The following is a 13,973-nucleotide window of genomic DNA, read 5'->3' on the forward strand; positions in this document are numbered from 1 at the left end:
AGTTGCAGCAAATGGAGTTCCCCGAATTAATTCGTGAGGCCAAAGGAGGACGTGTTGGCCCTGAGAGGGCCACTCATTTTTACATACAGGACGGCATGCTGATGAGACAGTGGAGGCCTGTGAGGATGGAGGCCGGAGAAGAGTCTCTAGGTACGAGGCACCAGGTAGTGTTGCCGGCCCAGTGCAGAGCGGCAGTGTTAGACATATCGCATTCTGTGGACTCTGCAGATCACCTGGGAGTGACCAAGACGCTGCGAAAGATCAGGGATCATTTCTACTGGCCAGGTATGGACGCCGACGTGAGGCGTTATTGTAAGACGTGCTTACCGTGCCAGAGGGCAGGGAAGAGCCAAACCGCGATACCGAAGGCCCCGTTGGTCCCTGTTCCGGCGTTTGGGCCTGCATTCGAGTGTCTGTTGGTCGACGGGGTGGGTCCGTTGCCAAGGACGAAACGAGGGAATACCTACCTGATGACGATCATGTGTGCGTCCACCAGATTTCCAGAAGCCGTCCCGATGCGACGTTTGACGTCGAAAGGAGTAGCCGGGCAACTACAACGATTTTTCTCTTGGGTGGGGATGCCCAGAGAAATTCAGACAGACTGTGGAAGTATATTCCAGTCTAAGTGGTTCCGACAGACGGTGACAGGTTGGGGAGTGACTCAGATTCGATCGTCGCCCTACCGACCGCAGTCGCAAGGGGCGATCGAAAGGTTTCACTCCACCTTGAAGACCGTTTTGAGAGTGTTCTGCGCAGAACAGGGGGCTGAGTGGGATGAGGCAGTATACCCCGCGTTGTTTGCCATACGTAACGCGGTGGTAGAATCGTTAGGTTTCTCACCTTTCCAGCTGGTGTATGGGCACGAAGTGCGAAGTCCTCTGTCCATGCTGAAGGAACAATGGACACCGGGAGTGACCGTGGGGACGGTCAATGAATATGTTCAAAAGTTCAAGGAGCGTCTCACTCTAGCAAAGGAACTAGCTGGGAAACATCTGAAGGAGGCGCAGCGTAAGATGTCGGAGTGGTACGACAAGAGAGCTACGCCGAGGGAGTTCCAGGTTGGGTCCCAGGTGATGGTACTGCTGCCGGGTAAGTGTAGGGTGACCGAGTCGCGGTTTGAGGGACCATACCAGGTGCTACGGCGGTTGGGTCCTGTATCGTATGAAATCGGGAAGCCGGATAGACCCCGCAAGAAACAGGTGTGTCATGTAGACCGCCTGAAGCCCTTCTTCCCTGTGGAAGGAGGAGCCGCCGTGCAGGACGGGACGGTGACCTGAGACCCCCAACAGAAGACGATTTTGTGCATGCAGGTGGACCAGGAACTTCCAGAAGAGGAAGGAAAGTAGTCCAGGGCGGACGGCACCCGTCTCACCAACACGGAGAGTCTGGCGAAGATCGAGGACAAGCTACTACACCTGGAAGGGCAACAGAGCGTGGACCTGACGAACCTACTGAGGGAGAATGCCTCTCTCTTTACCGACGTGCCCCGACGACACAAGAGTGTGATGCACGAGGTGGAGGTGAGGGACGCCAGACCCGTCAAGCAGAGCGCGTATAGGGTGAGCCCGGAGAAGCGAGAGCTGATGAGGAAGGAGGTAGAGTATCTCCTTGAGAACGACCTTGCGGAGCCCAGTAAAAGTGAGTGGAGTTCCCCATGCTTGTTGGTGAAGAAAAGCGATGGTACCTTCCGCTTTTGTACAGACTACAGGAGGGTGAACTCCATCACAGTGGCAGATTCTCACCCCATGCCAAGAGTGAGCGATTGCATCGACCAGGTGGGCAGTGCAAGGTACGTATCCAAGGTCGATCTGCTCAAGGGGTACTACCAGATCTCTTTGACTCCTGAGGCGAGGAAAATATCAGCTTTTGCAACTCCTGACGGGCTGTACCAATACAAGGTGTTGCCCTTTGGAATGAAAAACAGCGGTAGCTGTTTCCAGCGCATGATGAATGAGTTGCTAAGGGGTGCCGAAGGCTGCACAGTATACATCGATGACATCGTCGTGTACGCCGACGATTGGATGACGCACCTGGAGAGACTCAAGGAATTGTTTAGAAGGCTAGAGGAGGCTAACTTGACTGTAAATTTGGCCAAGAGCGAGTTTGGGAAGGCCCACTTAGAGTACCTTGGTTTCGTCATCGGCCAAGGCGAAGTCACCCCTGTAGATCACAAGGTATCAGCCATTAAGGAATACCCCGTGCCCAGAACGCGTAAAGAGTTGCTAAGGTATCTCGGGATGATAGGGTACTATCGTGGGTTCTGCAGGAATTTTTCCACGGTAGCGCATCCCCTGACCGAGCTACTCTCCAAGAATGTGCGATGGAGATGGGGAGAGGCCTGCCAAGAGTCTTTTGAGAAGACCAAGAAACTTTTGACGGAGGCCCCGGTATTAACCCCAGATTTCTCAGCCGGATTCATCCTGTACGTAGACGCCAGCGACGTTGGGATAGGGGCCATGTTGGCTCAAGAGAGGAGTGAGATACATAGTTATGGCCCTGAAGCACTTCGATGTGTACGTGGGAGGAGGGGCGAGACCTGTTCTGGTGTTCACAGATCACAACCCTCTCACCTTTTTGTACAAAATGAGGAACTCCAACCAACGTCTGACGAGGTGGGCGTTGCTACTGCAAGAGTACCGGCTGGACATCAAGCACATCAGGGGGAAGGACAACGTGGTTGCAGATGCCCTGTCCCGTATACACTAACCAGACATGACTCTTATTTTAAGGGGAGGGGTATGTGACGGTGTTCCCCCCCCCCCCTTATATTTCTCCCACGCCTGCTGTAAGAGTCATGTCCACTTTACCCGAGCGTTCTCTACGTCGCAGGCATCAGTTTGATATATGTGGGAGGATGTAGTGTTCTCGGAGTGCTGAAAAATTTATCAAAGAAGAGTATTTTGGCCTGTGGTTTAGGCCCTTTAGGAAGCCAATATGGCGCTGGCTCTTCTGTTTTGCCGCCAAAACTATGTGACATCAGTGACACCGGATTGGTCACCGACAGCGATGTAGCACAGGGAGCCAATGAAAACCTCCCATGGCGAATGTGACGTCACGAAGGAAGGGGGGGGGTCCGGTCAGAGCGCCACGGCGGCGCCATCAGTCTGACACGACACGTCAAGGTGGTTGGACGTGCGAAGATTGGTCCTGTCAGTTTGACAGTTGTTTCCCGCTCCCGTGGATTTTACGCGTCACCCGAAGTCTACCAGTACTCTGTGAGGTCTTCCTTCGTTCATGTGTTGGACCAGAGAGGGAATCGACGGGATATTGAGCAACAAGTGCTCCAGGACAGGTACTGTACAAGAAGAAGTGAAGTCTGTGCAGTGACGTATGCCACGTCTGAGGCCGTTCACCCGTTTGTGACGGCGTAGTGGCTGGACTGAGCCACCGGGAAGCAGTGGAAGAAGAAAACTATTTGGGAATCCGAACGACTGCAGCCGAGACGTAGGCAGGCAGCCGTAGCTGGGAGGAGAAGTCGACGGCCGGGAGACCGACTCCAACCCTACAAGAAGTCGAGGAGGAGCACGGACCTGCAGTGAAAAGGCATGGAGACGACGCGCTTACGGTGGGACGTTGATTGAGTTCCTGGAGGACACGACAGTGTGTGTGTGGGGGCGTTCCCTACACGAGGCAGGAGCCAGGACCAGGAGCTACAACTCAACTCTCATCGGAGGATAGGTGGAAGTAGGTGATTCTAGTTTCCCTCCCAATTCCCCTTTAGTCAGCTATATTATTTAGCCTGAGTATTTTGTATGTCGTGAGCAAGGCTCACCTATGTCACAGTAAGGCACAAGTGTGCAGTGGGGCTACATAGAGTACCCACGATATTTATGATTATTATTGGTGTGTACAGGCACCCGGAGTAATTGATGAATTTACTGTGTTGACAACGTCTTTCATGAGACTTTAATAAGATCATTTAGTGAGAGAATATATATATAAGTGTGCCAGTGTTTGGAGTTAGGCTATGTGCCTAATAACTATGTCATTACCATTATTGATGTCTGACTCATCCATATATATATGTATATATATGTCTATGCTCGTGTATTGAATAATCATTCATGTGTGCAGTGATTAATTGTGTTATCGCCCACGAAAGGAATTACTAAGAACTCCAGTGATATATACTTGCATATGTTATCATTAAATGAAGGGCAGTGTGTAATACCATGACAGTGAATTATTGTCACCGTTAATATAGAAATGTTTGATTGAGCCCAAGATCAGTGCAGCGAAGTGTTGATGTGCTATTGTCGCAAATATTGTGTGTTCGATCTTCTAGTGATCTTTGAGAACTTAAAGAAATTGGCACGTCACGCCACAAGCAAACAGATAAAATAACATTCGCGTGGGGGTAGTCGCCCAGCTGATTTTGATATTGACGAGAGGGGGAGCGTTGCCGGCTTGGTGAGTTCATATTATATGTGTGGGAATGAGCGACTCCCGCCTGAAACAACTGTTTGCTTATTGATATAATCTTGTGATGTCTTTGAATGAGTTTTAAGTAAAATACAAAGTACATTGGTGTTTATATCATCCCCTCCATATTTCTTGTGGCTATATAATACCTGACAGCAGATCGGGATAGAAGTAAATACCTGCCTGATATCAGATCTATTGAGTGTGTCCTTGCCACTGTTACCACAATTCAACAAAATCACTGACGTGTTACTGGACACCGAAAACACCAGTTGGTGACCTTGTGGTTAGTAGTAGAGCCCTATGTTGGGGCGGGCATACAACAGTTAAGTGAACAAGTTGTGTTCCCACTCCTTCTCGATCAGAGGCCGGTTGGGATTGACTGGGATACTCTCCTGGCGTACAGTGGCGCCGCGAGCATAGAGTGAAGACCCGCAGGGCTACAGTGAGTGACCTTGAGTGTACTGTTGCTCACCGAGGAACCCCAACAGTAACTAGGCTAGATAGGCCCAGAATACATATATATTACCATTTATTGTGTTTCATATTCGGTTAGGCTGTAGGTCAGCTCATATATTACATACTGCACGAGGAAGACAGAGTGGGATGAGTGTGGCAGAGTGTATGGACAGAGCTGCCTCTACCCCCCACCCAATGATCGTGATTGATTGGTAAAGATTAAGCCACCCAAGAGCCAATGAGGGACCGAGGATCCCTTTAAATTTGCCCAGCTGTCCGAGTTACCAGACGCGGCGAGAGGAGTGCTGCCAACGTTAACCAATTCATTTACTTATATATATCCATATGCTTATTTACTTATATGTGTGATGTATATTCTAATTCAGTAAACTACATATCATTTTACTGCTGAGTTTAAGTGCGCCATCCATCTCTTCGAGCATTATATAAGTGATACTATATATGCACCACACTATTATTATTATTATTGGAAATATTCTGTTGACTGGTGACACTGCATAACACTGTATTCGTTGGAAACGTACCACTGTCTGGTGACACTAAGTATAACCACTGAGCTACATTTCTGGGATGTACAGTTCAAACCTAGCTGGCGACCTAAATAGTTGAGTGACACAGGTGTGTGACAGATGACCTGTGACACTCTGTTACGGCGGGCAAGACTCTGAGGAAGTGCTGTAGCTGCTGAAGCAACGACTTGAGGTCAGTACTGAGTTTTCCTTCACTCTTCTGCGGGGTACAAGGCTGGATCGCAAGCAGTGAATCCACCTGTGGAACGACTGGAGGGCTCTCAGGGCGATCAGTGACACCCGAGTGTGTGGGAGCAAAGACTCGCGGAGGTGGTCGTGGTGCTCCTCGTCTCAGGCACCGACACGACGATACCCCCCCCCCCTCTCCCATCGTGTAACATAAGTTATGTCTGGTTAAGTTATGTTCCATCTAACTTATGTTCCTTGTAAGTTATGTTCCTCTTAAGTGTTATGTTCCCTGTATGTTATGTTACCTGTAAGTTATGTTACCTGTAAGTTATGTTCCATCTAGGTTATGTTCCTTGTAAGTTATGTTCCATGTAAGTTATATTCTCTGTAAGTTATGTTTCCCTGTAAGTTATGTTCCCTGTAAGTTATGTTCCTGTAAGTTATGTGTCCTTTAAATTATGTCCCTGTTAGCTATGTATCGTGTAAGTTATATTCTATATAAGGATGTTCCTATAAGTTTGTTCCTGCAACTTATATTCCTGAAAGTTATCTTCCTCCAAGTTATGTTTTCTGTAAGTTATATATCCTTTAAATTATGTTCTTATAAGTTATGTTCCTCTAAGTTATATTCTCTCTAAGCTATGTATCAGGTGCCTTTTAATTATATTTACTTATATTTGGGGGCCTGACAGCTGAGTGGACAGCGCTTCGGATTCGTAGTCCCGAGGTTCCGGGTTCGATCCCCTGTGGAGGCAGAAACAAATGGGCAGAGTTTCTTTCATCCTAATGCCCCTGTTAAAGAGCAGTAAAAAGGTACCTGGGAGTTAGACAGCTGCTATGGGCTGCTTCCTGGGGATGTGTAACAAAAAGGAGTCCTGGTCAAGGACCGGGCCGCGGGGACGCTAAGCCCCGAAATCATCTCAAGATAATCTCAAGATCCATTAAATTATGTTCTTGTAAGTTATGTTCCTGTAAGTTATATATCATTTAAGTTATGTTCCTTTAAGTTATATTCCTGTAAGTTAAGTATCTTGTAGGTAATGCTCCTTGTAAGTTAAATTCCTGCTTGTAATGTTTCCTGTAAATTATATATCCTGCAAGTTATGTATCCTGTAAGTTATGTATTCTGCAAGTTGTATTCTGTAATTTATGTATTTTTTAAGTTATGTATTCTGTAAGTTATGTATCCTGTAAGTTATGTATTGTACAACTTTTGTATTCTGTAAGTTATGTATTCTGTAAGTTATGTATCCTGTAAGTTATGTATCCTGTAAATTTGAATCTTGTAAGTTAAAGTAGCTGTGATAGATTGTCTATCGCAATCCAACAAAACAAACAGCCTTGAATGGACTTTGATCTGCTGCTATTTGATCTCCACTGTAAACGTTTTTTGAATAATTTGTATCACTGTATAGATCCTTGACAACCTGTCCTCCAAAAATGATAGTATTTATAGCCTCTATAAATAGAGTACAATATTTTGTAGTAGTACAAGATATTAGCTGTTGCTCGCACACACAAAATCCACGTTTTGTAACATTTATTTTGTAGAAGATACGATAAATTTGGCAACAACTAAGCCTAACATTTTCTAGTTATGTACTTATGTGTACTAAACTAGGCCGAAGATTGTGGTTAGCCTGGTATTGCTTATATAGGCCTAGGATAGGTTAGGCTGTTTCAGTTTTAATTATGTCATTTAGAGTTGCAATTTTACAAAGTGTGGACATTTTCTGAGAACAATAGTTTATATTTTGGATATTCCATCCACAGTATTTATACGTACTATAATTTCTGGAGAATGTGGTCGTGATACAGTAATCTACAAGACGGTGTAAAATTATTTTACTCCCATTAATTTTGTTTGTGACTTTTATTAGTTTATTCATCTTTTGTTCACAATCTCAGGAATCTATTAATGAAAGCAGAAAATCGGCCATTAGCGAAGGTATCAACAAGCTCTGTGCCATGTGGCTGAAGCACCCCCAGTTACTAGCTGAAGCATCACGAGCGCTGAGCCATATGGCTGAAGCACCATCTGTTACTTGCTGAAGCATCACGAGCGCTGAGCCATGTGGCTGAAGCACCACCAGTTACTGGCTGAAGCATCACGAGCGCTGAGCCATATGGCTGAAGCACCACCAGTTACTAGCTGAAGCATCACGAGCGCTGAGCCATATGGCTGAAGCACCACCAGTTACTGGCTGAAGCATCACGAGCGCTGAGCCATATGGCTGAAGCACCACCAGTTACTAGCTGAAGCATCACGAGCGCTGAGCCATATGGCTGAAGCACCACCAGTTACTGGCTGAAGCATCACGAGCGCTGAGCCATATGGCTGAAGCACCACCAGTTACTAGCTGAAGCATCACGAGCACTGAGCCATATGGCTGAAGCACCACCAGTTACTGGCTGAAGCATCACGAGCGCTGAGCCATATGGCTGAAGCATCACCAGTTACTGGCTGAAGCATCACGAGCGCTGAGCCATATGGCTGAAGCACCACCAGTTACTTGCTAAAGCATCACGAGCGCTGAGCCATGTGGCTGAAGCACCACCAGTTACTGGCTGAAGCATCACGAGCGCTGAGCCATGTGGCTGAAGCACCACCAGTTACTGGCTGAAGCATCACGAGCGCTGAGCCATATAGCTAAAGCGTCACGATACGTCGTGTGTACGTCAGCAGACTTGGCGGACGCGACGCAGACGAATATCAGCAGTTGCAATTGATTAAATCTATATAAATAAAAATGAAAATGTTCGTTTGTTCAAAATCGCTAATCTCCGAAAGTTCTTCTCTGATTGCCTTGAAATTTTCACAAAACGCTCCATTCGTATCTGAGCAGATTTTTATATACAAACTATACAGATGTCACGTCAGTGACGGGGAAAACGTGCTTTTTTTAAAAGATGTGTTTTTCGTGTGTTTTTCATGTGAGGGAAATCTTCGAAACCTCTTTACTTCTATATTGACCGCTTTGAAATTTTGACACAACATTGCATTCCAATAGGCAAGTGTTTTTGTATACCTACTGTATACATGCCTCACCTGTGACAGGAAAAAATATGTATTTTTTTTAAAGAGCGCCATCTCTAGGACATAGGAGCAACATACACTGTAATCTCTGAAATGTCTTTACCGATTGCTTTGAAATTTTGACACAACGTTCCAGTCGCATACGTGCGTGTTTTTGTATACCTACTATTTAGATGCCACACCTTTGACAGGTAAAAACATGCTTTTTTTTTTTAACAACGCCATCTGCTGCACGAAAGACAACCCGTTCTCGCAAATTTAATAAGTCAATATTGACTTATTAAATATGTGCATAGATGACATACTTAACATAATAGTTTCCCTTGAAAAGCTTCATAGAAAACACCGACCTTACCTAACCTACTTAATATGTTAAGATAAGCATCTTATTGCTTCGTAATTACAATTATTACCTAACCTATACCTATAATAGGTTAAGTAACAATTGTAATTACGAAGCTATAAGATGCTTATTTTAAAATACTAAGTAGGTTAGGTAAGGTCGGTGTTTTCTATGAAGCTTTTCAAGGGAAACTATTATGTTTAGTATGTCACCTATGCACGCAACTAATAAGTCAATATTGACTTATTAAATTTGCGAGAACGGGTTGCGAAAGAGCAACACACGATATACAAAATATGTTACGATTCCATTTCAATGTTTCTGATTGCATTGATAAATTGAATTTTCATAGATTTTGATTTATTTTCATTTTGATATAATTATTTAGTGTGACGTTGCGTTGAAATTGAGCTGTGTTGTTTACAATACCGTTCATTTGGTGGATATAGCTTATTTGTTTCTTTTTCATTGATTTCATTTCGTTTTTTACTGTTCTTCGTATTTTTCAATGCAATTGGTGGAGAAATTGAGATGTTTCGATTGATCTGCGTTTGAATTGAAATATTTCGTTAGTATTTTTTATTTTGGTTTTGAAAACAAGAAAATGGACAACACGTTTATTTCACAGCGGCAAATGTGCAACAAACAGCTATGAATCCACCGGCTACAACGTTAACTGCTTTCTTCACGTTATGTCAAAATGACGCATTTGCGAAAACATTGCTGTATTCTGAAGTGCCTACGTATTACACATGGAATGCCAGTAGAAAATAATTTGAACGACGCAAACGAGGAGAGCGAGTCGACGGACAACCTGGCATATTCAGATAAACTGCGATAGGCAGACTGTACACCGTGCATCCCAATCAGGATGAATGCTTCTTTCTTCGCATGCTGTTGGTAAATGTGCTCGGTCCAACGTATTTCCAGCAACTGACATTTGTCATCAGTGTAACACATGCCACTTTCCGTAGTGCATGTCAAACTCTTAATTTATTGGAGAACCACCGACACTGGGATGTATGCATTAATGACGCCTCCAACACATCACATTCAAATCAAATTCGTGCATTGTTTGCAATCATACTGACCGCCTGCTCTCCTTCATCTCCAACAAAGTTATGGGAGAAATATAAATCGCACATGGCTGAAGATATTATCCGTCGAATACGCAAGGAAAATTCATATATGAACATGGATTTCCCAGCAGAAATCTACAACGAAACGATGATAATGATTGATGATTTGTGATTAGAAATCGCGAACAAAGTTCTAAATCAATTGGAACATCACTGAATCGATTTGCTGCTGCTTCTTTCATTGGGGAATTGCATCCTGCACAAAATTACAGCACGAGTGATATGTTGTCGTATGTGCAATCAAATATTCCTAAGCTAACACTTGAGCAAAAAGGCATTTACAATCAAATAATTCAAGCTGTCAATAACGGGCTTGGAGAAATCTTCTTAGAAGCGCTCGAGGAACTGGTAAAACCTTCCTAATTAGATTGATTCTGGCAGCATTTCGATCCCAAAATGGCATAACCGTAGCTCTTGCATCGTCCGGAATAGCTGTGGCATTGCTACCAGGTGGAAAAACGGCTACTTCGGCTTTGAAATTGCCATTGAACATGCAGTTTGTAGTGAGTTAATCTTATACTCGCTCCATTATCTCATTATCTTAATAGCATAACTAATTAGCACTAATTACAGAAGCTACAATCCTTTCCCCAATTACAGGTAATACTCTTCTCATCTTGTTGGAGGGAGCTGAGGTGTAGTCACCATATAAGCAAGCGATATGAAGAATAGCGGCAGACGGGAGACATCTCCCGTCAATCAGGGTGTAGTCGCACCTCCACAGATCTCCAGTATCAACTAATGATACTGGTAATGGCTCAAAAGGGCCACCACTTACGGGCTATTCATGCCCATGCCACCTTTTAGGTGGCTTAATCTACATCAATCAATCAATCAGAATAGCGGACAGTACAATTTCCACAGTCAACAATGTAGCACTCGGCGTGTACAGTTCTACTCAACCCAAGACGCTACAGCTTCGACACAGAGCAGACAGCAGACTACGACCGCTTCGAGCTACAACGCTCTCGCTCTCCGAGTTCAGACACTTGAAATTCCCAATCGAGCCGCCATGCTCTCGCTCCCCGAGTTCAGATACTCACAATTCTCAATCGAGCCGTCACGCTCTCCCACATAGAGCTCTGCGACTCCGGCCTCACTCAGCTCTCTGCTCTGCTCCAAGCTCCGTCTGAACGTTTACGACACTGCCACCAACCGACTACTGTAATCAAGACTACTAAATAAATATGAAAACTCACTTAACAATGTATATCTAATCTACCCAATAACGTAACATAAACGTACGTTACAAGTTCATTGAAACTCCCACGTGCAACATTTCCAAAGCATCTGGCAAGGGAAAAGTATTGCAGAAATGCAAACTTATTGTTTGGGATGAATGCACAATGGCCCACAAACGATAGCTCGAGGCTCTTGATCGATTCTTGAGGTTATCTCGAGATGATTTCGGGGCTTAGTATCCCCGCGGCCCGGTTCTCTGCCAGGCTTCCTTTTGTTACACACCCCCAGGAAGCAGCCCGTAGCAGCTGTCTAACTCCCAGGTACCCATTTACTGCTAGGTAACAGTGCATCAGGGTTAAAGAAACTTTTTGCCCATTAGTCTCCACCTCCAATGGGGATCGAACTCGGAACCTCAGGACTACGAATCCGAAGCGCTGTCCACTCAGCTGTCAGGCGCCCCGATCATTGCAAGACTTACATGGAAACATCAGACCATTTGAGAACGCATTAATATTGCTTGCAGGAGATTTCAAGCAAACATTACCTGTAATTCCTCGATCGACACCAGCGGACGAAATAAATGCTTGCCAGAAATATACTGTGCTTTGTGGCGCCACGTAAAGACGTTAAAATTAACTACAAATATGCGTGTCCAGCTGCAAAACGATCCATCAGCTAAGATATTCTCACATCAATTTCTGGAAATTGGGAAAGGAAACGTGCCGGTTGATCTGACCTCAGGACGAATTTCATTGCCTCATAACTTCTACAATTTAGTAATGTCAAAAAAATAATTTGTTGGAAAAAGTATTTCCCATTATTCAAACCTATTATAAGAATCACGATTGGCTGAGTGAACGAGCTATTCTTGCGGCCAAGAACAAAGACATCTACGAACTTAACAATATTATTCAGCTTAGCATTCAAGGCGAGGCAGTCACATACAAGTCCGTCGACACTGTTGAGGAAGCAGATGAAGCGATTAATTATCATACAGGATTTTTTAATTCACTCGATCTGCCAAGGATACCACCGCCTGTACGGCAATTGAAAATCGGCTTGCCAATTATCATGTTGCGAAATATGTACCAGCCAAAACTTTGCAACGGCACGCGGCATGCAGTAAAAAATTAATCAGCAACGTCACAGCAGTAACAATCTTGACAAGACTTTTCAAAAGTAAAGATGTTCTTATTCCTCGCATTCCTATGATTCCAACAGATATGCCAATTCAGTTTAAGAGATTGTAATTTCCAATTCGATTGGCGTTTGCAATCACCATCAACAAAGCTCAGGGCCAATCTTTAGAATTGTACAGTTTAGATCTAGACACGGATTGCTTCTCACATGGATAATTACATGTTGCGTGTTCTAGGGTCGGCAAACCAGACAATCTCTATATCTCCACAGACGATAGACCAACAAAAAATATTGTACACCACAAAGCATTGTAAAATTCAGCATATTAGAAACGTGCGCTCTCTCTTCCATTTCTTTTCCATTTAACCAGACTGAGCCACAGCAACGCGTGGCGGGTACAGCTAGTATTTAAATAAATGTGTCTGAACCTTATTTATCATTTGAGAAATTCCTTTTCACTAAGATGAGTTAACTACGATAGTCTCACAGTAAAAGTATTATGCTGAACTTAGGTAAAAAAAAAAAAGTAATTTTATCAACAATGTTGGGCAAAAAATGCTACTTATCCAGAAAATATTAAATGTCAAACATGCACTGCATGAACCATTGAAAGCTTTTCGCATTCAAATGTAGCAAATTACTATTAATTAGTAATACTATCTAAATGCATACTCTTAAAAGATGGGTTTTAAATCATAGTCGAATTAATTTCCTTCCACAAGAAACCTTGTTGGGATGTACTGCATACGCAAAGTTAACTTTAGCCCAAGACTACAAGACTCAAGTATAGTTGCTGGTGGGTTAGTGAGCTAGCTAGTGGCACGGTTTAAGAACAATCCAAAGGTTGACAGGTTTAAAGCCCAGCACCAAAAACTTGGTTAACTTACATATCAAGCATATAACCATAGATGATACTGCCAAAAAGGGTGCCAAGTTGGCTCGCTGCTTGAGTGGTAGAGTAGAGAGGTCGTCGATCACACACCAGGTCCCACTGAAATATAACTCGTTTAGTCTCGGTTATAAACCTTGTGATACAAGTATTCCTTATATCCTTCACATTCTTATGTAGTCTCATTCTGACTCATGGGTCATCTTAGCCACTGAAACTTACAACAGTAATTTATACAACAACTGTTGTTCTTTATGTAAACAATATTTCAAGCTAACGCCAAGTCAGCAAGCCGATGGGTTTACAACCAACAACCCTCCCTGTCCAACGTTGTCGTCAAAATCCCAAACGGACAAATAAAAGGGTAGTATAATTCATAGCGACTCGCAAACATTCACTTTTTCAATAATAGGAGTCCATAGGTTAGGTGAAGCTCCATTGTTTCTATCCTCCATTTTCTGTTCGTTGTGGCAACTCCAGAGGACGAGCTGCACTGATCTACATTACATTACTTGATATCATTTAGAAGATTTACTCAATGTCACTGTTTTTCGTGCATCGTCACAAACACAAGTGTCGTAGTAAACACAGTGCCAGGAACACAAGTGTCGTAGTAAACACAGTGCCAGGAACACAAGTGTCG

General features: G+C 44.1%; 1 protein-coding gene across 3 annotated transcripts in view; it reads right to left on the minus strand.

Annotated features, from left to right (window-relative positions):
* The window catches only part of LOC123767098 (organic cation transporter-like protein), a 297,560-nt gene that overhangs the window by 144,053 nt on the left and 139,534 nt on the right, over positions 1-13,973 (minus strand). For all 3 annotated transcript variants that reach the window (XM_069304722.1, XM_069304723.1, XM_069304724.1), the window contains exon 5: positions 13,329-13,432. In XM_069304722.1, coding sequence (XP_069160823.1) covers positions 13,329-13,432 — 104 coding nt within the window. The remainder of the gene's footprint in view (positions 1-13,328; positions 13,433-13,973) is intronic.

This window comes from Procambarus clarkii, chromosome 53, assembly GCF_040958095.1.
Source record: "Procambarus clarkii isolate CNS0578487 chromosome 53, FALCON_Pclarkii_2.0, whole genome shotgun sequence".
In the NCBI taxonomy this organism is placed as follows: Eukaryota; Metazoa; Arthropoda; class Malacostraca; order Decapoda; family Cambaridae; genus Procambarus; species Procambarus clarkii.